Source organism: Ambystoma mexicanum, chromosome 5q, assembly GCF_040938575.1.
Source record: "Ambystoma mexicanum isolate Mex_15411 chromosome 5q, UKY_AmexF1_1, whole genome shotgun sequence".
NCBI classification, from domain to species: Eukaryota; Metazoa; Chordata; class Amphibia; order Caudata; family Ambystomatidae; genus Ambystoma; species Ambystoma mexicanum.
In genome coordinates, this window is record NC_090933.1 from 1367170203 (window position 1) to 1367198034 (window position 27832).

Genomic DNA, 27832 nt, shown 5'->3' on the forward strand with positions numbered 1-27832 from the left:
GGTGGTGGGAGACATTAGTGGTGGCCTGGTGGAGGGTGCCCCTGTTGGCTGGGGGGTGGGGGTGGTGGGAGACATGAGTGGGGGTCTGGTGGAGGGTGCCCCTGGTGGCTGGGGGGTGGGGGTGGTGGGAGACATGAGTGGGGGCCTGGTGGAGGCTGCCCCTGCACTGCTGGGGGGTGGGGGTGATAGGGGACATGAGTGGGGGCCTGGTGGAGGCTGCCCCTGCACTGCTGGGGGGTGGGGGTGGTGGGAGACATGAGTGGTGGCCTGGTGGAGGGTGCCCTGGTGGCTGGGGGGTGGGGGTGGTGGGAGACATGAGTGGGGGCCTGGTGGCGGGTGCCCCTGGTGGCTGGGGGGTGGGGGTGGTGGGAGACATGAGTGGGGGCCTGGTGGAGGCTGCCCCTGCACTGCTGGGGGGTGGGGGTGGTGGGAGACATGCATTGTTGATCAGTAGTGCAAGGTGACATGTGGGTTGGCTGGGGGGCATGCCCATGGTGGATGGGCTGCCTGCGGGACATGAGCAGGTGTGCAGGGTAGTCCCCCGTGGTGTGGGCTGCCTGCAGGGGCCGTGGAGGTTGTGGAGCGTACACCTGGGAGGACCCACACAGCCAATTCACGTGTAGTACTCCCCAGAACCCCTGAAATACACATACCATGCTGAAATCGCGTGTGGAACTTCCCGCGCACCCCTGAAATACACGTACCCTGCTGAAATCGCGTGTGGAACTTCCCGCGCACCCCTGGAATACACGTACCCTGCTGAAATCGCGTGTGGAACTTCCCGCGCACCCATGGAATACACGTACCCTGCTCGCACTGGGCCAATCACGTGTGGAACTTCCCGCGCACCCCTGAAATACACGTACCCTGCTTGCACGGGGCCAATCGCATGTGGAACTTCCCGTGCACCCATGGAATACACGTACCCTGCTCGCACTGGGCCAATCGCGTGTGGAACTTCCCGCGCACCCCTGAAATACACGTACCCTGCTGAAATCGCGTGTGGAACTTCCCGCGCACCCCTGAAATACACAGACCCTGCTGGAATCGCGTGTGGAACTTCCCGCGCACCCCTGGAGTACACGTACCCTGCTGAAATTGCGTGTGGAACTTCCCGCGCACCCCTGGAATACACGTACCCTGCTGAAATCGCATGTGGAACTTCCCGCGCACCCATGGAATACACGTACCCTGCTTGCACGGGGCCAATCGCGTGTGGAACTTCCCGCGCACCCCTGAAATACACGTTCCCCGCTTGGCGTTTGCTGTTTGCCAGCCCGGTGAACTGGTCCAGGGTTAGCGCAGCCCTTTGCGATGATTTAGCGATTTTGATGGCTTTTCCTTGCGCGAGGGCGTTCTTGGGGGCGTTACTGGCGCTGCTGCAGGGTCGCTGCGATTCTCTGCGCCACGGCTGGTTTGGGATCCTAAAATCCATGAATACGCTGTGCGCGGAAATCGGTTTTAGCGCACGTGCCTGGCGCAGACAATCGCACGCGGACACTCTGCGCCAGCTGCTTGCGACACTTTTCTGCGAAATTCTATGAATTACCCTCTAAGTGTGTTATAAAGAACATATCATGTAACATTTTTTGTTACCCATTCTACAATTAATGGCTGGTGGCAGTGGTTTGCTTTTTTCTACCATCGAGTAGTTCTGCATTCGTAGCTGCAGTGTAGCACCCATGGGTGCCTATTTTGTCAAAATGGCACAGTCTTCTTTTTTTGCCATTTCTTGCTGTAAAGGTCCTTCTTGAGATTTACTCTGTGCACCAAACCAGGTTTGGTACTTTGTTCATTTTGTTTTGACGAGCTTCAGTGCTGAAACCCGCCTCTGGCTCCAGCGTGTCTAGAAAGCAGGAAGCCAGGGAGGTGCCCGAAACACTGTGTGCTTAATCTCCTTGGTTACAGGAATGCCCCCAAAGGTGATTGGCCAGCTGGCTGTCCTTGGAGGACAGCCACAGCCACCCAGATGTAGGATTGACAGCAATGTGGTGAATAAATTGGAGAAAACATGCATAAAAGGCAAGTTCATTTGGACAGAAGGCAGAGTCGACCACTCAACGAAGGAATCCAAAGAAGAACTTGGAAGAGACGCTTGCCGGAACTCCTGGATCGTTGGTTTGCCCGGTGAAGCCCTTCTACATTGCTAAATCTCCAAATTCGCCTGAACTAGAGAAGCCCTGCAAAGGACAATTTCTTCCATTGGGTTGGTGGGACCAATCGACCTCAAGACAGACCCACCTGGATATCCTCTCGGAGCTGGCTGTACTTTCACTGCTGCTGCAAGAACTTATTGCAAGGCAGAGGAACACCAGATGTGAGAGCATTGTTTTTAAGTCAGATCTGAGCTCCAGGAAGATCCTCCGGACTTCCTCGAAGCAGGACTGACCAAGCCTGAGCCACTTCAACAGAGTAATGGACCCCAGAAGCGAGGAAACACATAAGGTATCCGAGAACCGCAGTGGTGCTATTTGCAAAAAGCTGAAACTGTCAGGTCTGGTGGGTCTGAGTAATAGGTACTGTCAGATCTGATGGGTCTGGGTAATGGGGGATTAGGTATGGATGGGGGAGTCTGTTCATAAGGATGGATAGATAATTATAAGATTTGTGTGAGGTGGTGTTTAAATACATTTTAATTTATTGATTTTAACAACCATTCTTTGGAGTGAGGGCTCCCCAAGCCAACATGGTGGAGGTGGTGCTGGTCTTTGATTGGAGGGTTCAGGAAATTCAGACCTCTGCCAGCGTTCTAAACTGCCTTTCATTGTTCACCTTCAAGGAGGAAGCTCCTGTACAAGTTAAGTTCCTATTTCAAGGCCTTCTGTGAGGAAGTCGGGTGGCGAAAACTGTGATCTGTCATGTTTCAGCAGTCCTGATCTACGTGGGACAAGCTCAGATGGTTGTTTGGTGGGAGCACATCGTTTGAATTTAAAGGAAAGAGTTTAATCAAATTGCAAGTCTGTTTAACTTAGGTATTTAGTTTGATAGGCAATTAGGGAAATCTCCATGAGAGACTTTGGCAAGAACGCTCAGTTTTCAAGTTTGTTACGAAGTTACTGACTTTTTAAGAAGCTGCAATTTAAATGACTCTGTGATTAACGTCACTTAGAGGTCTGTCACTCAAGACATAATTGCCTCTTTGAAATTGTACGTTCTTGTTGTTTGGCGTATCTCTGTAAATCAGATTTGAGTGCAACTGATGAGTCGCTCTAATCCCGTTAGTCAGGGGAAACAGTGTCTCTCTTCAGATATCACTGCTGCGCAATCATAACGGATTAGTGAACAGTGTTGTTGCCTTACAATGCTGTTCACCTGGGCGTGCATGCGTGAAGGAGCGGTGTCGCATAAAACTCCCAAGAACACGGCACGCTTCTGATCTGAATCCTGAATCTTCCTCGTAGATCAGATCACGCACCGGGTTAAAGGGTGTGAAAACCTCAGATGAATTTTGTAAATAAAACAAGGACCAAGGGGTACAAAGAGTGTTGGAGTTTGGTGCATGCGCAAAAGGACTCCTGAAACCTCAGATGAATCAAGGGGCAGAGTGAGTGCCAAAGAGTGGCGCATGCACAGTAGAACTCTTTGTGAATTCAAACTGTGTGCAAGTGATTCACAAAGATGAAGTGACACCGTTTTTGTGCTTTGGACACTTAAGCTGATCGGCATGCGTGCGTTAAGTGATCCCTATCTGGCTTAGTGGCCAAGATTATGAGAACGCCTGATGATTTTTTGTTTAGACCACAGATACCCACGGACGAAGAGGGGGGACAGATATTTCCCCTTGAATTACAGGCAGCCATAGTACGAGGGGAGTTGGCCATGCTAGAAGGATTCGATGATGAGGGCAGGCCATGGAGAATAGTGATTGCTATTGGGGAAGGATATAGATTGGCTGATGTCACTAACAAGGATATGTTTAGAGATGACCCATCAGATGACAAAGTAGTGTTTGAAATGAGCATCGCTTACTGGATTAAGACAGAGAGACTTGAAGTCCCCCAGTAAATGGTTATCGTGCAGCCATGCCCCACATATATTGATGAGGACATGGAGTAAATACATATCTCCTTATGGACTACAGACTCTTATGATGAAAGTCTGTTGAAGGGGGTGGCAGAAGTCAAGATTAAGCTGATGCCTGGACCAATTTTACCTCAAGCAAGGCAGTATCCCATGTCTCAATGGGCAGATGAGGGGATTTTTAAGACTATATCAGCTATGATGGATCAAGGCATCTTAGTGACGTCAGTGTCACTGTGCAATACTGCAGTGTACCCTATCAAGAAATGAAAAGGGGGTTGTGGCATTTAATTCAAGACATGAGGCCAAATAACCAGATTGTAGTGACAGAGTTCCTTCTAGTTCCTAATCCGTCGACAATTCTGTGCAGTATTGCGACAGAAGTGCAATTTGTCATGGTGATTGACTTGAAAAATGCGTTTTTCTCAACCCTGTTTTATAAAGATCGGACGACATTCACGTTCTGTCAGACTAAGTTGAAAAGCACAAGATTACCTCAGGGGCATTGTGAGTCACCATCGTTTTTGAATAGAGTCCTGCAAATGGACCTAAGCAATACTGATTTGCTGAGTGTTGTGTTGCAGTACGTAGATGACATTTTACTTTGCAGCACAACAGAGGCTGAGTGCAGATGAGACTCAGTTCAATTAATGGTTATCCTACCGGAGAAAGGATGTAAGGTGGACAAATTGAAATTACAGTATTGCCAGGAAGAGTTGTTGTAAATAGGGCAGTTAATCTCGCATGAAGGAAAGAACGTTACAGCTGAATGAGCTGAGGCGATTATGAAAACATGAAAACCGTGCACAATAAAACAAATACAACCGTTTTTGGGACTATGTACAATGTAAGAACATGGGTATTTTATTATAGTTCATACACAAGGCCTTTGTTGCACGCACTGAAAAAGGAACAGGGGAATTGGGAAAAGATTGTATGAACTGAGGAGATGGAGGAGGGGTTTGATGAGTTTAAAAAGCAATTTGCACAGCTCCAGTTTTAGGAATTCCCAATTATTCTGAGCAGTACTTTTTATTTTTGTACACAAATGGAAAAGTCATGACAGCAGTGCTCACAAAGAGAACCACATTGGAGTACAAGCACTTAGCATATTACCTGTTGGTGGCATTTTTGTTGAACCCTGAATGTTTTCTATGTAAATACAACTAAGCAAATTGTACTACGTATTCTCTGTTGGGCCGCATTCCTGTCACCCTGAATCAAACATTCTTACATCTCCTTCATAGTGCCTCAATGCCTATGGGTTGTAGTGCACTCTATAAATCCAATAAATAAATAAATAAATATCACAGTGGGTTTTTAGACCCATTAATGAGGGGTCACTTCCTTTGTGAACAATTGTTGGCTGCAGCTGCGTTTGCTATTGAGAAATCTGTAAGCATAGTAATGGGTGTTCTATGGTAATGTTTGTTGAGCATGCTTTATTTGCTGTTCTGGAGAACCCTAAGGGTACGCTGACATCTGAAAGAGACTCTGCTTATGAGGTGGTAATATTGAATCCTGCCATTAAAATAGTCAGGTGCAGAATAGTGAACCCTGCCACATTTGTAGCCAAACCTTTGGTAGAGGGTGAGCAGGTGCATGATTGCACTAGTTAAGAAGTCATATTAAGACGTAATGTGTGTGAAAGAAAATGCTTTATCTGGAGGAGAGACTTTTTATTGATGGGTCTTCAAAAATTGATCAAAGTAATGGGGAGAAACGGGCTGGTTCAGTTGTAGTGAGGGGAGATACTCATCTACAAGGGTAACCCCACACTCTGGTGATGATCCCTCCTACTAAGTGAGGATATATAACATATATTTCAACAAAAGGAAGGAATGTACAACAAACTATATAAAACAGTGAACTTATCCCCTCAGAAAGCAGAAATACATAACAGCCGCTAAATCAATATGGGCTGCATTATGTATTCTCAAGCCCCACTGTAACACACAATGGGAAATGAAATCAATTAAGTTGCCTTCTTGGTGTTATGCTGATCTAATTGTCGGCGTAAATGTTTCTATACTGCGAGGTGGAATGTTTTTAACATGTATATGACTATGTTAAGTGTATATGTTGTTGTAACTATTTTTGTATTATCTGTGCTGAATTAGAGATTAATATATTAAAAACTATATTTTCTAAACAACACTGTTCTATGTGTATTGAGAATACATAATGCAGCCCATATTGATTTAGCGGCTGTTATGTATTTCTGCTTTCTGAGGGGATAAGTTCACTGTTTTATATAGTTTGTTGTACATTCCTTCCTTTTGTTGAAATATCAGTTGTAGTGAGGTACAGGTGAATTTTAAATAGTGGCAAGCATAAGGCTGCCATCTCATTTTTCAGCACAAGCTACAGAATTGGTAGCGCTTATTATCGTGCTCAAGAAATACGAAGGAGAGGAAGTGACGGTGTACAGGCACTCCGCCTATGTGCGCTAACCGTGCATGCAGGATTGGCATGTTGGAAAAGGAGGGGCTACCTCCGACCAGACGGCATTCCAGTGCAACACGCCGCACTACTGGATAAACTTATAAAAGTACTAGAGCTCCCAGCAGCTATAGCATTAGTTAAATGCGCAGCACACACTAAGAGAATTGACTTTTTTCATGCCGAAACCATGAAGTGGACGAAGAAGCCAAAAGAGTTGCAACTTCTTCAGATATTTCGAGTTTTGATACGCCTTATGTAAGCAAGGGAGAGGTTATGGCTGTGATAATGAAAGAAGGTTTCAGTCATTTGCCAAAGACTCAGTTGATGGAAATTCAAGAAGGAGCTCCACAGGAAGAGAACGATATGTGGCCATGAATGGGGTGGTCTTTATCCCCCACTGAAGGACTTGTTAGAACCGCTACACTACTCTGTGCATGTCACTAGGGAAAGCCTTGCAGCAACCATTGCAGAGGACTGGTTCATACTGAACCTGTTAGAACATGTGGCATATTATGTAGTAAATTGCAACGTATGTTAAATGTTTACTGCTGGGCACATGCTGTGAACAGTCAGAGGAGTTATCCCTTGACCAAATGGTCCATTTCAGCATTTACATATTGACTATGTTGATACGCTACAGGTCTGTAATGGTTTTAGGTATATGATAGTGCTGGTGTGCCCCTTCTCTAGGTGGATTAAGGCAGGTACACGCGCACACCCTGACACCACTTGCGCTATGAAGTTTTTAGTTCGGAAAGTATTTCCTAGATGGGGAGCATGTGAGGTGCTGAGATCAGATAATGGCCCCCACTTTGTGAATGAAGTGTTTGAGCAAATTAGTGTGTTGCTCAGCATAAAACACAAGGTTTCTTCGGCTTATCACCTGCAAGCAAATAGACTATGTGAGAAACTCAATGGTCTGCTCAAGGAAAGGATAGCCAAATCAAAGTTAACACTGAAGAAGGAGTGGCTGTACTGACTGCCCCTTGCATTATATGCATTGAGAATTCAGCCTGGCTCAGACCACCACCTCAAACCCCACAAACTATCCACAGGGAGGCGAATGGGAATGCCTCTAACTCCTCCATCAAGGGCTAGGAGTGATGCCCAGAAAACTGCAGAATTGTTAGGAACTGAGTTGCTTGATTACTTAACATGTATGATGGCTAGTATCTCATTTCAGATCAAGCATAGCAAACAGGGTGTCGGTCTCAGAAAACAGATAAAGACCACACAGCAGCTGGAGTTAAAGTACTATCTAAACTTTAGATTTTTACAGGAGATCAAATACTGATCTGTAATTTCACAAGGAAGTGGCACAAGCCTAGATTTGACGGCCCTTTTATTGTGGAGAACGTTACACTGTCAGCAGTCAAGGTCCACGGAAGATGAGCTTGGATTCATCAAGGTGATGTGAAAGCCTATGCTGTAGAGACCCCCGCACTCACAACCCATTTGAAAGAAAGTTAAGAAGAAGCAGTTCAGCATGTGCAGACTAGATCAATAACGAGGAAGAAGGACGCAGAGACTATCCAATATATAGACAAAGAGTACTTTGGACTGTGGCTCCTTTGCAGGCACTCTTATAGAAACTTGGTAGGAGGGCAAATCAGCAATTGTTCTTGAACCACAGTAATTTGGTGACGTTGGACTGTGGCTTCCCTGGAAAACACTCTTTGTATCTGCTGCAGCAAGGAGTGAGAAAGTTACTGTTATTATGCCACAGAATTGTATTGACATTTGACTTTGGAGTTTCGAAAGAAATGCAAAGATTGCCAGATTTGGACTGACTCTTTCCAAACTGAGCTATCTTTGGATGGCCATATGTTGCTCACTGATGTCGACGTACACAGACTACTTCTTACTGATTTCATCTTTATACTCTAAGCTTACCTTGGTCTTGTTGGCTGTCATGTTGATGTGCGTACTTTCGTCCAAGATCCTAAGAATGGCCCAGTGATTAGACATATTCTGGCACCAATGCTAGACCAGATCAGACAATTACCTGAACATCTCTTGAGCGCACAAATGGTCCTGTCGAGTGATGACATTCACAATTTACTGGATTTGACCTTTCACTATTTGCTTGAAGCACATCCTCAACTTGTTTGGCATAAGGATAATATGTTTGTGTTCATTTGAAATCCTATCAATCACCCTGCAATCAGCAAGTTACTTGTGGAGCTGGTGGAGCAGATTCAACAGCTGCCAGAGTATTTTATGAGATTACCTGAATAAAAAAAGGTTTTTCTTTCCTTAAAAAGTAATTACAAGCAAACCATGTGCTCCATAAACCACTTAGCTATTCCAGAAAGTGATATAAGATGACGACGAATAGAGCCATCACGTTGGTGGAGCATAATGCACTGGTGAACATATGCTTGCTCAATGTTTAGCGTTGTTTTTCTGATCTTGATAATTCATGCTGTATATGTTATGGGTCCAAATAAGGGAAGAGTTCCTTTCATTCTTCCCACTCCAGTAACTAATGGTGAGCTAGGCATTGCAAGAATGCCTAGGCTCTATGTGATTATCCCCACACCAGTGGTACACGAGAAAGCACCTAGTCATTTGTAGGAAGATCTGCTTTAAAGGGTTTTCATGATCTTTGGTTGCCTAATTATTATGCAAGAAAGAGACCCAAGAGACACACAATGGAGGATGATTATGAATTTAATATTTATGTAGACAGTAGAGCACATTTGGGAAATAATGTGTGGTATCAGCATATGAATGAGGTAGGCAAACAAACTTCTGAGGAGGAATGCTATGTATGTGCACTCCTGCCTTATAGTATGGGGAAGCCTTAGGTTTTCATAGCTATTGGAATAGATGTCCAAACAGCACATTGCCTATCTCACATAGCACTCTGCCGGGCAAGAGGCCAGTTCATGGGTCAAACAGCATCTTTAGTATGCACAACAGAATGGTCATCCGAAGATGAAGGTGACTAAGTTCAAGATGTGAAGACAAGAGAGAGAGCACACACCAGAAATCATGTGATAAGATACAAACAGCCTGGTAAGAAGGGAGGAGGAATCAGATGGGAAGTGAACAGAAGACTTGAGAGCCCAGGAAGACCACAGAAGAAATTTGAAGATATGAGAAAAGAGGCCAGATGCTGATCTGGGGATCAGTACTCTCTCCAGATGGGTGGTAGGAAGGTGAGGTTATCTTCAGAGCTTGGGTAGTGATTGGTTACCACAAGCCAACTATTGACATTGTGGAAAATGGATGCCAACCTTTATGGCCAAGACTTGCAAAACTGCTGACATGTGTCGAAGACAAAGGAGGTCCTTTGCAGAGTGTGCTTCTGGATGATGCAAAGCTGTGTTTTATGAACAATGGTACAAGAAAAGTTGGAGAGAATCAGTTTGGTTAAATCTTTGATGTGCCAGGAATTAACATTGGAACAGCAGTGATAATGGAAAAATACTTTGCTTGTGGATCCAGAGCTTACATGAAGCTACGCAGAGATTGGGGAGGACTATGTTTTATAGTGATTGTCCATGTTACAGCATTGGTGATTCCAAAGAGTGACCTGAACATTGGTGAATTCCCAAAAGCAGATGCTCACCTGAGAAAGAAAAGATCTGCTGAGCTTGTGAATTCATTGAAGAGGGAGAACTATTTCTCAGAAAACTCAATAGAAGCTTTTGATTGCATCCCAAATGAACACAGATTCTTTAGTAAGAATTTATCAATCTTCACGATCATCTTTATGCCCAGGATCCAGATGGATGCAAACACTAAATGGTTACAAATCACCAGATGGGAACTGTTGCAGACAACAACACTACCATAAAGGTATTCAATGCTACCAAGGAAGAGATGAGAGCCATACAACTAATGACTCTCCAGAATGGATATGCCCTTGACATGATCACAGCGATAGACAGAGTTGTGTGTGCCAAAATTGGAGAATCATGTTGCACATTCATAACTTCTCATGATGACGAGAATGGCTCCATGACAGAGGCCATATTGATGCTAATGAACCTCCAAGTCCAGATGATAGACAAAATGGAAGACATTGCTGATGACAGTTTGTTTGGATCGATATTTTCATGGGTTCCCCAATGGATGGCAGACATGTTCAAGTTCTGTGGAGCCCTGATAGTTATGATGATCATTGGATTATGTTTCATCAGAATAATAATCACACAATGCAAGAAAACTGCAAAGAAAGCAATATGAATGAAGATTGTGATTGATGTCGAACCAGGATCCGAACATAACGAGCTGACAAATTAAATAATCAGAAACTACATGAAGGCCAGCATTCACAGATCTGAAGTAATGAAATTCCTGTATCCAAGACACCACAAGAAGTATGTTGGAAGATGGATCTATTGCAGCCCAAATGGACGATGCATGCTTATGACCTGGAGTGTTGATGAGCATGTAAAATCAGCTGGGTGTCTGAAAGGAGTAGTGAAGATATGGCTCCCAAAGAAGCATTTCTTCAGACAAGGATGTCTGGATTTGAAGGTTGATGACAGAGTGGTCAATGAATCGCCCAGAAGGGGCGGGGGGTAGGGATGGAGTCAAGTACCCCCATCAAAACCTACATCCCCAAGTTGCCTATATTTTGAGAACCGCAAATGATGACACGTGCAGTTCCAGTGAGAATGCCTATGCCACAAAGAACCTTTGAGACAAGGGGCCTCATTACGACCCAGGCGGTAAGTTACCGCCTGGGTCGTACCTTTACCACCATGGCGTAAACTACGTTTACGCCATGGTGGTTGGCGGACTTACCGCCCCATTCCGAGGTGAGTGGGGCGGTAAGTCCCCATTAACCCATTTACCCTTCCTCATTCCCATTTTTGCCCCATAGGGCATAATGGGAGTGGGGAAGGCGTTAATTACGCCACCGTAAATTACCAACAATTGGGAACCTATCAGAATCAGCTAATCTTTTAATTGACATTGAAGACTCAGGATGCCTGAATGAATGAATTCAGACCTAATGAGTCGCCATGCTCCAACATAGCAGCAATTGCTGAACTACAGTCCTCCAGTTCGCCCTGAAAATATGACTGAAACTATGCGGAAGAATTCATGTGAATACAGTTCTTCAGTTAGGACTCCTGGACCCAAGGACTACATATATACCCGAAGTCCATGCAAAAACATTGCCTGCAAAGGAGCAAGAGGGAAATACTGTGCCGGAAGAGATTAACCTTGATCCTGTAGAAAATTCAGTAATATTCTTCTCCAAAAAGCAGAGGCGCAAAGCAAAAAGAGCCGAAGGTAACACAGGGAAAGCAGAAACAATTCCTCCCTTGCTGGCTACAGCTCAACCCCCCCAACACTAAGTCAAAAAATCAACGAAAAGAGCTTGTAAAACCAAGAAACATCAGACAAATGGCCCCAGGACTCTGACCAGTTGGATCTTATCAGAAAAGCCTAATGAAATGTAAGTATTGAGTAGTAACAACACTGATTCAACACTCAATACCTCTAAAGAAGGCAATGACAGAGATACATATTCCACCCCCCGTAGGAGATCCATACCTCGGGCACAAGAGGCCTCATCTTTGGAGGAAGATAGGGTTGAAGCATTGAGGAATTCTAAGGCACAGGAGAATGCAATATGTATCATAAAAAATATGATTGAAAAGAAAAGGGACAAATGGTTACCAAGATCAGAGGTATTAGCAAAGCTACATTTTATACCACATTTGCGAGTTATACTGTCTGAAGATTTTACATTTGTAGAGCCGCTCAGATCTCGCATCCCTAATGTTACAGCATTGCATTGCAGAGTTCTGGCCTCGGCACAATTGATATGGAACTACAAAAGCAGCCGGATGCAAGTAGAGCTAGAAGTTGATGCAGACCCAGAAGAAGAAGACCCCTCATTGCCAAAGAAAGCCATTACTCAAAATCAAACTAATAAAAGGAGCAAACCAGCATTGCCTGGAGGGAAGAAGGTTCAAATGAGCGACATTCAAGGCACTCTGAATGGTTAGCAGACTCTTTACCGTTGGTGCCACAGAAACCCTTAGATTGTTCATTAGTGACATGGAATACTCGGGGCTTCAAGCGCCTACTAACCAGCAAAAGGGTTGTTGCCTTTGATTGTTGAACATACCTTCTTCCAACTACAGGAGACTTGCTAACATCACCCATTGCAATAGATGGGTATACCTTATACCACTCGCCTGCAAAAACGGGACCACACGGCCGCCCATTTGGAGGGTTAATAATTGGGGTGGTTAGCTCATTGGCCAGTAGGAAGCTTATCACCACCCTTGAAGATTTTGTAAGTGTTGTGGAGGTTAAAACGCTGGTGAACCACGTCTGGGATAAAATGTTACTGGTAAATGTTTATAGCCCGTCTGGGGCAAAGCATACAGAACTGATCCAGGAAGCACTAAAGAAGCTCCTAGGAGAATGGCTGCAGGACATAAACAACCACTCTGTTGTCTTGGCGGCTGATTTTAATTGTCAAATTAAAGGGGAAGGAGGTACGGAAAATAACCCTTCACTTTACCCACACTGTATCATGGGGCATAATATCGATGACATTGAGGGAGACTGTTGGCAGAGTTTCTTTAATTGCTGGAGCTTGAAATTATCAATGGCCGGACCCTTAGTAATAGGCCTGGTAAGAGTACCTGGACTTGTGGAATCACCTGCAGTACACCTGACTATATATTTACTAGTAGTGAAGTCACTTCAAGGGTTAGGGATGTGAGCATATCTAATACTCCTTACAGTGACCTTGAGCTTAGGTGTAATCAATCATTCCCCTATGGTCATAAATACAGGCGTCCTACTTGTAATCCATGCCGCCAATCACGTAACATGGTTTGACAAGAATATTTCTAAGGCTATGAATGCAATAGGGAATTAGGATGAGAGTAATGCAAACATGTTTAAATCTATGACACTGGAAGAAATCGAAGTGTGGATTTCCACATTTGCGGACAACCATCCTACCTACAGTGGGCCCTTAGTTGTAAGGAACCAGGTTAATGATGGTGAGTACCGTAGGGAAATTAGAGAAGCCAAGCGTAGATTGAGAAGGGAAATCCGCAAACTAAGAGCAGTGTCTCAATCCCTGATCTCAATCCACAGTAACGTCAGGGCTCTCAAAAATAAATATAGACAATGGATCAAAACATGGAAAAGAGCTAAAAATTGAAACAATGTCAAAATACGGTCCAGAAACTTTGTACTAAAAACACTTGTAAAATATGGGCACTCCCGTGGGAAGCCAGGGGAAGTCGAAAGACCCCCATGTCTAACCCCATAGGGGCCCAAGAGTGGACTAAGTTTCTGGATGGTTGGAATGGTTTGGAAACCATCCCAAAGGTAGATGGTGATAGAGCAGTTGCAGTTACCATTTGCAGTTACCAGTGATTAACTCTTAATCAAAATCAGTAAATTCAAATCTTCCCAGGCGCCGGGACCTAATGGGTTATCAAATATTGTCATGAAAGGCAATCCTCAATTCTGGGCAAGCCTTATGGAGATTTTAATTGAAAAAGTGTTAAGAGATGGTAGAATCCCGGTGACATGGCAATCTGCCATATTAGTAGCAGTCTATAAAAAAGGGAATAAAATAGACCCTGGAAGTTATCGCTTACTATCCATGCTTGACTGTACTGGCAAAATGTTTGCTTCTCTACTACAGAAAGAACTTGACACATGGGTAGATAATGCAGGGGTCTTAGATCGATTCCAGAGTGGTTTCAGGACTGGGTGCTCTACATCCCACCATCTAATGATAATGACCTCCTAAGGAGTAAAGCTTTGAAGCATAACAGCCGACCACTGTATGCATTATTTGTTGATTCTAGGTCAGCTTTTGCCCTAGTGAACATGGAAAAGCTATGGCATAAACTGAGACTAATGAACTGTCTGGATGCATTGATATACCATCTGAAGCTCCCTCCAAACTAACACCTGCATCCAACTTAAACTGGACAACAAAAGGACAATGACTAGATTGATTAAACAAAATAGAGGTGTAAAGCAGGGCTGCACAACAGCTCCCCTGCTCTGCAACCTTTGTCTCAGACGTCCCTGAATATATATTGGGAACCCACAATAGTCCACCTAGAATTGGTACTTCTAAGTGTGTAATCATGGCCTATGAGGATGATATTGTGATTTGCGATCACACATTGAGCCGGTTACTTAGATCTGCTACTCAACTCTGGCAGTATGCCGAAGCCAATGAATTAGCAATAAATCACAGTAAAATGGAACTCATCCTATTTTCCTTTGGTAAGGTTGCTTGCCCACATAAGCTCTTGAGAAAAGTAGAACTCAGGTATACACACTCTTATAAATACCTGGGAGTGGAATTTGAGAGCAAGGGTAACTATGAGATATGTATTCAACATCGCAAAGTTAAAGCTGCACAATTAACATTTATGATTTACAAGTTCACACAAAATCAGAGTGGTGGAACACGTCACCTATGTGTACAGTGCCCATGATAACTTATGGCCTGGAGTCCCTGATTACTATGAATCTTGAGTGGCTACAGATCATTGAAGGGAAATTTTGGGGGAGGCTATTGGGTCTCCCACAATATATATCCATGGCTATCCTTAGGTTGGGACTGGGAATCTCCTCGCTAAAAGCGATTGTATTGGGGAAAAGGGCAGAATTATACATCAAAATTCGGAATAGCCCTACAAATGCATTATTAAAATCCCTTAAGGAGGACATGGGCGATAGAACACAATCTAAGTTGGCAGCAGAAATGCATAGGTTGTTTGAGGTAATGAGTTGGTCACCGCCTTTGGGGGAAATGATTATGAGTACATGAAATACCACATGCACAAACAATTAAAACTGTGGGACTGCCAGAACAATTTCTTACATTCAGAAAGCCTAAAAAGCTATGGGTTTGTGTCAAATGTCCTTTTTACTTTAACAAAAGCACAAAAATACCTGAACCTATGTCCATCAGAGTACCTCAGGCGATTCATACTACTACGCATTAACCATCTACCTACCCTAGAGGCCATGGGGCCGGAGAGGTTAGTACCCAAGGTAGACAGATATTGCAGGCTGTGTAAAAACCATGCTGACCCTGAAACAGCGAGACACATACTTACGGGCTGTGCTACTATGACTACCAGCTATATAATAAACTATGGTGATTATGTGCATAGTATGGATCTTATTCTGGATATGGAATTCACACTCTTAACACTAGATTAGAAATGGCTCTTTTTACAGTGTGGAATGATGCAGATAAAACTATGAATTTGGAATGATCGCTTGGCCGAACTGATGTAAGGACTGTAAACAAAGTAAATAAGTGAAGGATTATGAACAAAATAATAAGTTTGAATAACTACAACGAAATGTTAATGTGAAAGGGATTAGAAATTAAATGTAAATATGATTAGTGAGTATTTATTCTTCTCTTATTTTATTTTGATTTAATTTATTTCCTTCTTTCGCTTATTGCTTTATTGCTTCGTTGCTTTATTACTTTATTGCTTTATCATCTCGTTTTAATTATTGTTTTATGTTTATATATCATATATGGAAAGCTAAATTCCACACATTTTAGTCGATTGTATTTTGCTTAATGTGTAAAATTTTGTCTATAAAACTATATCACATCAAAACAAAATAATAATAATAAAACAGAAGGCAGTTTTGCCAACTTCCTGAGTCGTTTTGATTATTGATGTTTGAGTAACATCTGCATCCCCCCGCGCCTCTAAGTATTGCTACCACGTCTTAAAGGACTCTCGGTATATGAGCTCACCTGGGAGGTGGCGATGTTAAAGTCAGCAGGGTATGAAAGGTTAATATATAGGATGGAGGAAAGAGAGGCAGAGTTTATGTGCATTTGGGGAATTATTTGAGGTTTGCAGCAGAGACTGGGACACATGATAGACATCGTCAGGGTGCCAAATGATATCCCTCTTCTAAGGGGTGCATGGGTGTGGTGGGAACAACCCTCTGGACTCCAGTTAGTAGCAACTAGGGCAGGAGGAGGATAGCTCAGATGTGATCAAGGATAACTGCTTCCAGGCATAGGTGGTTAGTTGAGTTGAGGCTGGTTCTGTGTTCATTAGTTAATTCGTTTTTCTCAGTGTTTTCATGATCGGGTTTGTTCACTTCTATCTGGGTCACAGATTGGACTATTATTTGTGGGCTTGAGGTTCTTGTTTTTAGATTTTATATTTAACTTTCTGACACTTTCTTCACTGGGGTTACTATCGTTACTCATTTCGGCATGAGGGAAATTATTTTCTTCACTGGTAAATTGGCTTTTAAAGAGTGAGAACACATGGACGTTTCACTTAGTGGCAGACAGTAACCCAGTCCATTATTGAACATCTAAGCAAAATGTGATCTGGAGTTTGCAAGGACACCATAAATTTGTCTTTCATGTTAAACCCGCTTTTCAGAGTACCCTCAAATGGAAACAAGTTTCAGATTAATTTCGTTCAAGGTAGTTTTTGTAACTTCATTTCATCCTTGAAGCTGTACAAAAAAACCCTGACAAGAGAATTTTGAATGAATGTTAGTGTGATTACAGACCCTCTGCCAATGATAAAGGCAGGTAAGGAGGAGTCTCGTAGGTAATTTGTAAACAATTACAAATGTAGTTTGGGTTCACCCCGTTTGGAAATAATAAAACAAAACAGATTTGAGAATCCAACACTGTGATTTTAAAGTTTGCATTTTAGCAAAACCACATTTATTTACACTTAAGTGGGAAGGAACACGATAGCAAAGCCATCACAGTCTCTCTCTATGACAACAAAAAATGGTGACATATATGTACCTAAATTCCAGATGTTACGTGGATAGCAGGTCACTTCATCATGCTAACTCTGCACTAATATTCTACGTGTCAAGAATGTACATATGTACACACGTTTATGATTCATTCTTTAGAGCAGCTGGATCAAAATAGCATGTGCTTCTGTGTGCTTCTGTGTGAAAGTGCAGCTTCTAAACCACGAGCAAGCTTTCTTTGCGAAAAGGTAAGTTTGTGTCAGGTGTTTTATTTATGTATTATGCTTAGCTGTTGCATTTGACAGTCACATGAGGAAACATTTTAACAAAGGTCAGCAAACCAAATCACATCTGTGATGACCTAATGTATAGACTAAAATGTACAAAGTTCATCTCTTTAAACTACTCATTTAGCTTAATATAAGTTCGCCTTTGGTACAAGCCTGTACTACTATGTCAGAGTGATAGCAGTGGTGGAGCAGCCAAGCTTATCTGAAGAGTATATGAGCAAAAGCAGAGATTACACAAAGGGACCACAATTACTGTGACTCAAGCAAGCACTGACTCAAGGTTTCAGGTAAAAAAATATAAGTACATTTATTATTAAACCATCTGTTAGAAAACACAACACTAAATTCAAAACCACATGTAAAATACACTACACACAACCAATTCACTAGGTACAGTATAAATCAAGGTAAGTAGCCTATGTTTTAACGGACCGGTGTTGTGAAACAAAAGACGTTACCGGGAATACATATGCATTCACTTTTTGACAGTAATGAGAGTTCGGTCTTACTAAAGATACGCATATCCACGGCAAGAAACGTTACCGGGGCAAAAACACACTTAGCACCTGAGTTAGCAAGAGAGAGTAAGAGGCAATAATCATAGGCAATACTTTTGTCAGGGCAGACAGAATCAGAGAACACTCGTTGACAGAAATACAAGAGTCAATAGGCCGGAGCCAGTGTCAAGTGGAACCGGTTTCCTGTTGTCAAGGATCACACAGTCGGACAGTTCAAGTTTCAATTTTGCCAGGAGTACTTATATATTGTCAACAGAGGAAGCAAAAGTTATAAGAAGGAGGCAAGGTAAGGGCAATCCTTGGAGGAGGAGAAAAGGGATTCACCCTAGCTCCTCGAAGCAGAACACAGTACCTTATTCAAGGAAGAAGCTGGTGCCACGGCAGTTGTTCCTGGTAGCTTCCTGCAGTCCCACGGTTCCTGGTGCTTCAGTCGTGGTGATGAGAAGGAGGACGTCTGGAGGGGTCTGTACTATGCAGGGACGAAGCCAGCAGCAGTGACGGTGAATAAAAGGTGCACTCCTTTAAAACAGGAGAGGCTCTTCAGATGGCTATCTGGACCACTACAGCAGTGTACAGCAATTTTGACCACGAAGAGGATCCTCTGGCTGTGGAAGATGAGCTGGTTGACCCCACCGGGCTCAAGGGAAGAAGACTCCGGACTGGATATTCTCTGGTCGTTGAAGGGTAGATAGCTCCGGACTGCAGCAGTGCTTCACCGGGACGGGGTAGTTGCAGCAGCCGTGTTCTTATCCGCTTCTCTTCAGTTCCTTGTAATTCCAGTGGCGACTCTGACTTCCAGAGTCCTGCTTTTTATGCGAAAATCCCCCATTCACACAGCATGGCTGTCAATCACGCAGCAGGGGGTTTGTCCAGCCCGGACAACCACCTCAGCCATTCATGACAAAGTGTGACTTGGGTTTCCTAGGATACCCTGTGCAGGGGGTGATTACACCCTCACCTCACATTCAGCCCACCTAGACAACCAGGCACCTAGAGGATGGCTTCTTGGCAGAAGCCCGCCAAAAGACAGTGAACAAAGAAGACAAACCTGGTTTGCCACGTAAAGTAAAACACAAGGACTTTAACAAAAAGAAATGGCGAATAAACCCAACCGGAGCCAAAAGAAAGAGTATTTGGTCAAGCGGGTTTATGTTCGAGGCTAATATAATAGCCTAAAACAGTACCACGTTTAGATAGTATAAACTCGGTAGAAAAGTTAGGGTAGATACCACTGCCACCAGCCAAGTCTAATTGATAAAAGAGCAAAACAAAGCTCTAGGAGGTAAAGATAAAAAGGGCTAAGAAGTAACCCTTTCCAATACTCCATGTAAGATGGGTTGTACTTGATCTGTGGTTAAATGACTATGAAAAGTTAATGGCAACTTTACCCTTTACTGGGGGACAGTAGTCATCCCCAGAAATGGTGTCGGTGGGAAGTCTAAAAGACAACCCTGTGTCACTGCACTGAAGTTGCTGTGTAACACACAAAAGGAGGGGGCTACTGAAGTGGTGTACTCCAGAGTCCACAATCACAAAAAATAGATGAAAAACAAATGGCAAAACATGGGTAAGAGTGGGGGAAAAGCTCACACTCTTCCCAAGTGAAAAAAATAAACTCCAGCAAAGCTGCTGGGGGACTCACTAGGTAAGGGAAATTAGCCATTGTATGAGAATTCTCTCCAACAGGGCTTCAGTATTTTGGGGTCAAAGAAGTATGTAATCATTGTCATAGTCTTGGAAGTAGGAGCAGATGGAACACTGTGCTTGGGACAAGACTGGGGCAGCGGCAAGCGTAACTGGCGAGGACGAGGAGGTAGTGCAGTTAAGATCTGCAGCATATTATATGCTGCTAGAGGTGGTCAGGTCAAGAGCGGTGGTATGGTAGAGGTCGAAAGGTGTTTACTTCTCAGTTCATACACTATAAGTATTAAGAGAGCGTGATTACATGCTCCCTTCAAACAGTACGTGGGCTCCCCCGCAAGTGAGCCTGCATCTTGGGACCCTGCACACAGTCCCCCATAACTGTTGCCGACACCCCAAAAACATGCGTATGAAAATTTGTAACTCAGTGTATACTCCGAAAATCTGTGTGCAAACCCCCTCAAAACATACCGACAACCCGTTGCACTGCGTATGCTCACCCCTAAATTAGATTGGAACCCCAGTTTCATACACGCACCAAAATCCGACCTTCAAACCCACCTCTGCGATGCAATTGCTTTGTGCAGTTGTACTTACGCCTGCCTTCGGGTGGTGCAGAGATTGAGGGATTTGCACGGCCATTTCTATTCTGAGAGGCTGCGCGTTACAATCCATGAATATGTCTTGTGCCACACAATTGTGGGCGTGCGAAGAACTGCCTGCAGGCCGGCCCTCGGAACTCCCACTTTTTTCATGTTCTTCTCATTTTCCATTTTACGCCCCCTACTCCGCCCTATACAACAACCTCGCCCACGCTCTAAGTGGTGTCTCGCACAAGGCGCTTGACCGCTCGCAGAGAAGTGCCAATCCTGCACAAACCCCATGCAAGTCCTGGAAAAGTAACGTGCATTTGTTTCCATGAATTGACAAACGCAGATTTGCGTGCTGTTTGGCAAGCAAGTACCCTATTTATTCCATGACTTGGACCCTCAGTCTTTAGATTGCAGACTTAAACAGGGAATGCACACATGGCTGAAGACACTGAATGCATAGACTTAACTCGAAATATTTCTAAAGATGTTATTTGCTGAAAGAATTCTAAACATTTTATTTCCAAACAGATGTATAAAATGTATTTTCAAGATTGCTGGCAACATGTTTCGTATGACCACAGGAACTTGATGCACTGTTTTACAGCCACTGAATGTAATATATGGATACCTTTACAGAATGTAAGATATTACTTTACAAACAAGTATGTTGACATAATTGAAAAAGACAACACCCTAAGTTGCAGACACTGTTGGCATAGCCTTACCTAAATTGATTTCTGAGTTTGCTCATTTACTGATATAATTCTAAGATGTTTCATTTGCAAATAGATTTTTATTTTAACAGCAAAAGCAACATGTGTTTGGTGTTTCCCCAAAAATATGGTGCAATGAGCTACAACCACTGAATATAATCTCTTCCTTCCACCAACACATTCTAATATTCATGGCACAAGAAGCACATATGGAGAATGGCCACAAAAAGAGGGGACAATCCTTTATAGATGCATAGACCATTTTAGCTAAAAACATTTCCAAAACCTTTAATTTACAAATAATTTCACCTATTAGGCACAAATAATGGCAGAATGTGGTTTAGCTATTGAATCAATGTATTCACTTCCTACCTCCAAATTATACTAAAGGTTTTCCATTTAAGTAGCATGTAGGTGGACCTACTGCAAAACTACTACACCTACTCTTGCAAACACTGAGTGCACTCACTTTTCTAAAGGGGTTTTAAGACTTTTCATTGGCAACTTTGAAACAAACAAGTATTTGGTCTAGCCAAAAAAAGAAGGGAAAGAAGGTGCAATGTGTTACAGCCACCAAATATGTTCCCCTCCTGCCTCCAGAGAATTCTAAAATGTTTCTATGCAAACAAGACCCACACATGGAAGGCACAGCAGTGCCTGAAAAACAATCTATTGCTTTCGATTCACTAAAAAATGTTGTATTTGCAAAATTTAATATAATTTAGAACATTGGAGGTATTATGTTTGTGGTTCCAGGCATATGAGGCAAACTGAGTGGCAGCACTAAAAGTAAAACCTGGCCTTCAAATATACCAAACTATCTGAGACAATGTACCAGTTACTTCCAACTAGGAGTGTACCGAACTTCGGCTTCGAGTAAGTATTCGGCCGAATTCCGGCTGAAACAAAGCTATTCGGCCCCGGCCGAATAGTTTTATTGCTATTCGGCTCTTGCCGAATACTTTGACATTCTCATTTGAATACAATGCAACATTGTACTCAAAAAGGCAAATATAGATTTCAATTTGCAAAACTGAATAGAATTAGAGCAGACAAATTGCTATCACGCAGCCGAAAAATATCTTATATTGTAATCTGCTCTTTAGGGCATGTTTTGTTACAGATTCTTAGACATAAAAGGTGCTCATCTTTTATACTTAGTCTGCAACAATACAGGAACATATTTTCTTTTGGTGAATGTGTATATGCAACGTGTACTTTTTTCAGTTGGAATATACAAACTGAAAGAAATGTGCATAGATACTTTCAGTTCCTGTCATGTCACTTCCCATTGCGTACGTCTAAGTCCCCCCTTTTCTTTTTTTAAGGACTTGAGTCCTGAGTTTAACATTATCTGATATTTTATCAGGAATTATAAGTTGCATATGTTTGTGTATTGGCGAGAAAGAGTGGCTAAGATAAGTGAAAAGTGAGCAGCATTTGTTTGGGTTGGGTAAATAGTTGTGAGATGGAGTTCACGCATTTCAGATCCAACATGGACAATTTTATACATTTCTATGTAAGCTGCAAAGAAGTTTCAAAACTCGACCGCATCGACTTTGCAACTGGATAGCGAATGCAATGCACCTGATTCCCAAAGGCAGTCCTTCTGTATTTGTGAAGGTTCCTACTTTAACTGCCACCGAATATGCAACAATCTTCTGTACATTTGGTCCCTTCATTATGGTTAAATCTGCTTTATTTCTGGCTTTTATACTTTAAATAAAGATGCTACATTAATTACAATGAAGACAAATAAAAGTATAGAATGCACTTAAAATTGTGCTTTATTTGTTTTTTTTATAAGTGTGCTTTTTGAAGTTTGGAACATGATTTATTAAATAAAGCAACTATTCGGCTTTGGCAGAATAGTTGACAAACTATTTGGTATTCGGCCGAATACTAAATATGCTATTCGGTACAGCCCTACTTCCAACAAAAGAAGAATTTGATGATATTTGATGAATTTGATGATATTATTTAAAAAATAATTCTAAAACTTTTTATTTGCAAATTTGCAAGCAGTAAACATGTGATCTGGTCTCAGAAATATGATACACTGAGTTATAATGGAATCTAATTCCGTCTTGCTTCAAGCAAGCATTTCTATGCAAACAATGGGAACCAGGCTGGGTGTACACCTGGGGTCAATGCCCACCTCACACTCATTCATAGTCACTCCGTTACTTCATTAAAACTCTTCTCCCTTCTTCCCCTCGGTTCACAGGTGGTGCTGATGAGCTCCGTCTGGTGAATGCCGGTGATGCCTGCAGCGGACGGGTGGAGATTAAACACGAGAACCAATGGGGAGCGGTGTGTAGCATTGGCTGGGATTACGAGGATGCACAGGTGGTCTGCAGAGAGCTTGGATGCGGATCACCTGAACGAGTAATAATAGCACATCGTGGTGCCTTTGGTGAAGGCACCCGGCGGGTTTGGCTGAGTGATGTCGACTGCAGAGGAAACGAGACTTCTCTCCACCAATGTCCACATGGAGGCTGGGGGTACAATGCCTGTGTAACGCTGAGAAGAGAAGCTGGAGTGATTTGTTCAGGTAAGGGAAGTACAAACACAAACACTGCAGAAACATAATGAGAATATGTCACAATGTATTAATAATGAGGGGGACTGGTACTTGAGCATCCTCTCGGTAGTCTGTTTGTGTGATAATGATATGAGTATTCTTTGAGAAAAAAATAGCATCCACAAAGTCAGTGAATTTGATATTTGCGTAGCCAGAGTCCATTAGAACAATCTACATGTTGATTATTAAATGCTCTCAGATATTACATATATCTCTCATTTACTATATTGAAACCCTTTAGGCTTATATTAATGACAAGGGCTGTATTTCCAGGTCTCTACATAATGATACATTGCAGAAAAGCATAATATATGTGTATTTCTTGTATAGTATTTTGGTTCATACATAAGAAATAAGCTTTTCACAGAAAAGGATAGATAAAAATGAATATATAACTATCAATCATTGTCCCCGAATATAGTGAAGATTGTATTAATAACTGAACACTAATTAAAAGCACTTTATTAATTCTTAATGAGACTATTTTGCAAAAGGTTTTCGTACGACCATAAACAAAAAAAACAAAAAAAGACAAAATACTTAAACACACATCTAGCCAACACATTACAATTTACATGTAACCCCATATGTTGACCCAGCTATGTTCCTTCTTCCTTCCCTAAACAGCACCCCACTGAGACACCACCCCAGATGTTTACCAAGCTTTGTTCCTTCTTCCTTCCCCTAACACCACCCGACTGCGCTGCCACCCCAGATGTCCACCCAGCAATGTTACTCCTTCCCTGAGTATCACCAGACTGCCATGGACAAGCTGTTTATCTCTCTGAACTGCCACCCCAGATGTTCACCAAGCTACGTTCCTTCTTCCTTCAGCAAACACTACTCACTTTTGCTGCCGCCCCTACTACGAACACAGCTTGCTTGCAGAACAAGAGCACTATGTTCTTGCTAACAAAGAATAGTGTCTGCACCTTCACAGATTGCAACTGATGCTGAATAAATGTCTTTGAGTGTGTCATATTCGTCATAATTGGCAATCACCAAAACCCTTGCTAAAGAAGATATATTATGGGCGGTTTCGGATGTGACATTACTGATTATATGATTGTCATTTTGTATATATGGAACTGATGTAGAATGTTCGCTCTCTTGCGTCCCACGAGGTCTGGGTGACACATGTTGCGGGACGTGAGTCCCAGTCGGCCGACTGAGGCTATTTGCTTTGCAATAAACCCTAGATTTTGGGAATTGAACCTTGTGTCTGGCGTGTCAGTTCATGTGTAGTGATTGTGCCTTGTTTCAATACACAAGGGTCCCCTAGGGGACACGTCAAGGGAGGGAGGGAAACAGTAAATCACTGTCTGGGCTGTCGGGGCTGTCTCTCAACATGTAACTTGTGGCCTTGCTGTGTGCATGAGCAGTATGAAATAGAATTCACTTTTAGCAAAGCATCTGTACACAAGCAAAGAAAAAGCAAAATTGCAAAATGGCAAATTCTCTTGTTACAAAATGGACACTCTATGGTTATGCTGACAATTCTGTACTGACGATGCTAGTCATACGATGCTGTTGGTTTTCGGCCGACATAATATATCGTCTATGCTATGGTAAGGTATTTTCTAGACTAACAAACCTTCCTTTTGGCCATAAGACAAACGCATCAACCATACATCGCGTCTTTCTCTGACCATGTATCTGATTCTTAACTCGGCATACTCATATAATCGTCATCATCATCATCATCATCAATATTAATTGACATGCATTTTTTCACAGTCTGCTTTTCATGGTTCGTGATTGTCATGACTTTGGGAGTTCTTTTTTGTGTCACCATGTGTATGCATTCATCACTTATGTCAGTGCAAATTATTGGTAGACAATGTATGCAACAACAACATGTTAGGAAGATTCTGAGGACTGCTGCTAAAGTTGCAGCTAATTTCCATCCCCATGAGCGTAATAATTCCCAAAACCAGGAGCTTATGTTCAGCTCCCAACTACCTGCTGGGGGTGGAGGTTAGAGCTCAGGACGTGTAACTTTTTTATTGCCTCAAAATCATATGGGAGGAGTCACTCACAAATACACAACACAATGACCCTACGAATTTGCAAACTCCTCCACGGTCATCCAAAATTATGTCAAGAGCCATTCTATTTTGAAGTGTCATTAATCTAACTGCTTTTTCCTCCAGAGCCATAGTATACAATATGTCCGTTGTTCCATTTATTGTTCTCTCTAAAATTCTGGACAGTTGTCTTATATTATACTAATTAATTGCCTGACTCCAAAATGGTATAAATGATTTTGCTATATCTTCTCCAATTAATCCTCCTTCCTCCTCTCGTCGTGGCCTTGACCTAGATAATCTTGCTATGTCTGACGTTTTTGCAAGAAATACCCTGGGGAAAAGGATCCCTAAGTAAAAGGTACCTCCCCAATTTCTAGGCAACCATGGATACGCTTTTTCCCCACATATGAAGTAGACAGGGTCACCTACATATACAGGTTCTTCCTCTCTCTCAAAATTTGCAATATTCATGCACCTATTGTATGCCCCTATTGAATAGGAGCCTTTCTTTTGCAAGCAAAATGGAACAGTGCGAGGACTGTAATTTATTGTATGTGAGGGGGGCACTGCATCTTTATTATCTAGTGGGTTCATGTGAAACGCAATCACTGATGATTTATAGGGCACATACAGTCTATCTTGTGGTGTTACTACTGGTGTTATCATTCTTTCTCTTTTAAATATGGAGCAACCTACAGGTTTCATTACCATTTCTTCAAATTCGTTCATATTTGTCTTATCTAATCGACCCGTTTCACTCTTATTCCATTTCCATAATATAATGCACTTAATGATGCATGACATGCTGAACTTAAGGGCAATGGCTGCACATACCAACCTATTCACTTTCCACCATGTTGTGGTATATAGGTACTCACCCAACAATTGTTCTTTCCCAAGATTGAGTATGTCATGTTCATTATCAGAAGTAACATATTATTCCCATATTCTTCGCTATGTCTTTCTTCCATTGGGGACAAGGTATAAGAGTTTACATGGACTAGGCTCTCGGTGACAGGATCATTTCAAATATGTAGAAACACCCCTATTGGATGTATTTCCTCTAAATACCATAATACCAGAACTACTGATATGGGTGCTAGTACACTCATAATACACATGAATATCATAGTGAATAGCATACATTTTTTCAGACAATTCTTTCTCGGCAAATTTATAATCTCTATATCTACTACATCATCAGCAAAATATAAACAAAGTGTTTAGGCCAGTTCTCGAGAGCCTGGGTTGCTAAACATGAGGCAAGATTTATCGTGCTCCTGCACTTTGCTCATAAGACACCAGAGCAAACATCAATTGCCTTCATACCGTATGAGCCCCGCTCGTTTGTACGGGGTGATCAACACATGGATTTTTTATTTTTTTATTTTTCACACAGAGATAGCACCGGGAAGCCGCGTTCCAGAGCTGTCGAATTTGTACAACCCCCACGCTCCACTCCCCTAGGCCTGCGATTCCCACTTCATCTGTGATGGGAAATAGAGGCAACAAAATCAAACACGAAGGTCAGATCACTCTCGATTTTGAGAACATAGGTTGTACCGCATTGCTCTGGGTACTGTGTGATCGATGAATAGTGCAGGTGTACTTCCAGATTCAGGTTCAATGTTAGACTGCGGCGCAGCAAGTGATGGTGGGCGCCAAAGCGTTGATGCAGGCTTCGTGTCAACCTGTTGTGCTGCAGATTCAACTGGGCAAAGTTGAGGCGCACCCAGCTCTTTCTCCTCTTTAGCAATTCTCTCAGGCTTTCTCTCAGGCTCTGTCAGATTTTGCGGCAAAGAACTGGCAATTATGTTCTTCGAGTCAGAGGCAGCTGCACTTTCTTGTCGTCTGGATCAGGCAGTTCTTTCATTGGCAATGGAACTTTCTAAGCATGCGTGGCATGTATCCATGCCTTTCGACCATCCACACAGACTGCTGTTTGTGTTGGCAGGAGAACCTGATAGGGCCCTCGCCATATTGGTGCAAGCGATGATATCCGCTCAAAGTTTTTTGATGAGGATCCAGTCTCCCTTTTGCAGGCAATGCCCTGGACCAGTATATCTGACAGGAAGATCCTCCTACACTTGCTGATGAATCAAACAAAGCTTCTGTATTAAAAGGTTACAATATGTACTAAGCCAGGATATTCTATTTCACTCAACCGCCGCGGCTGCACCAAACATTAGCAGGTCTCCCCATCACAATTTCATACGGGGAGAGCCCAGTCCTTATTTCACAGATGTGCGCATGCACACCAAAGC

General features: G+C 42.8%; 1 protein-coding gene across 1 annotated transcript in view; it reads left to right on the plus strand.

The window, feature by feature from the left end:
- Positions 1-27832, plus strand: part of LOC138498728 (CD5 antigen-like) — a 688494-nt gene that overhangs the window by 594415 nt on the left and 66247 nt on the right. Inside the window, exon 5 of the mRNA XM_069622366.1 lies at positions 23182-23508. Within this exon, the coding sequence (XP_069478467.1) occupies positions 23182-23508 (327 nt within the window). The remainder of the gene's footprint in view (positions 1-23181; positions 23509-27832) is intronic.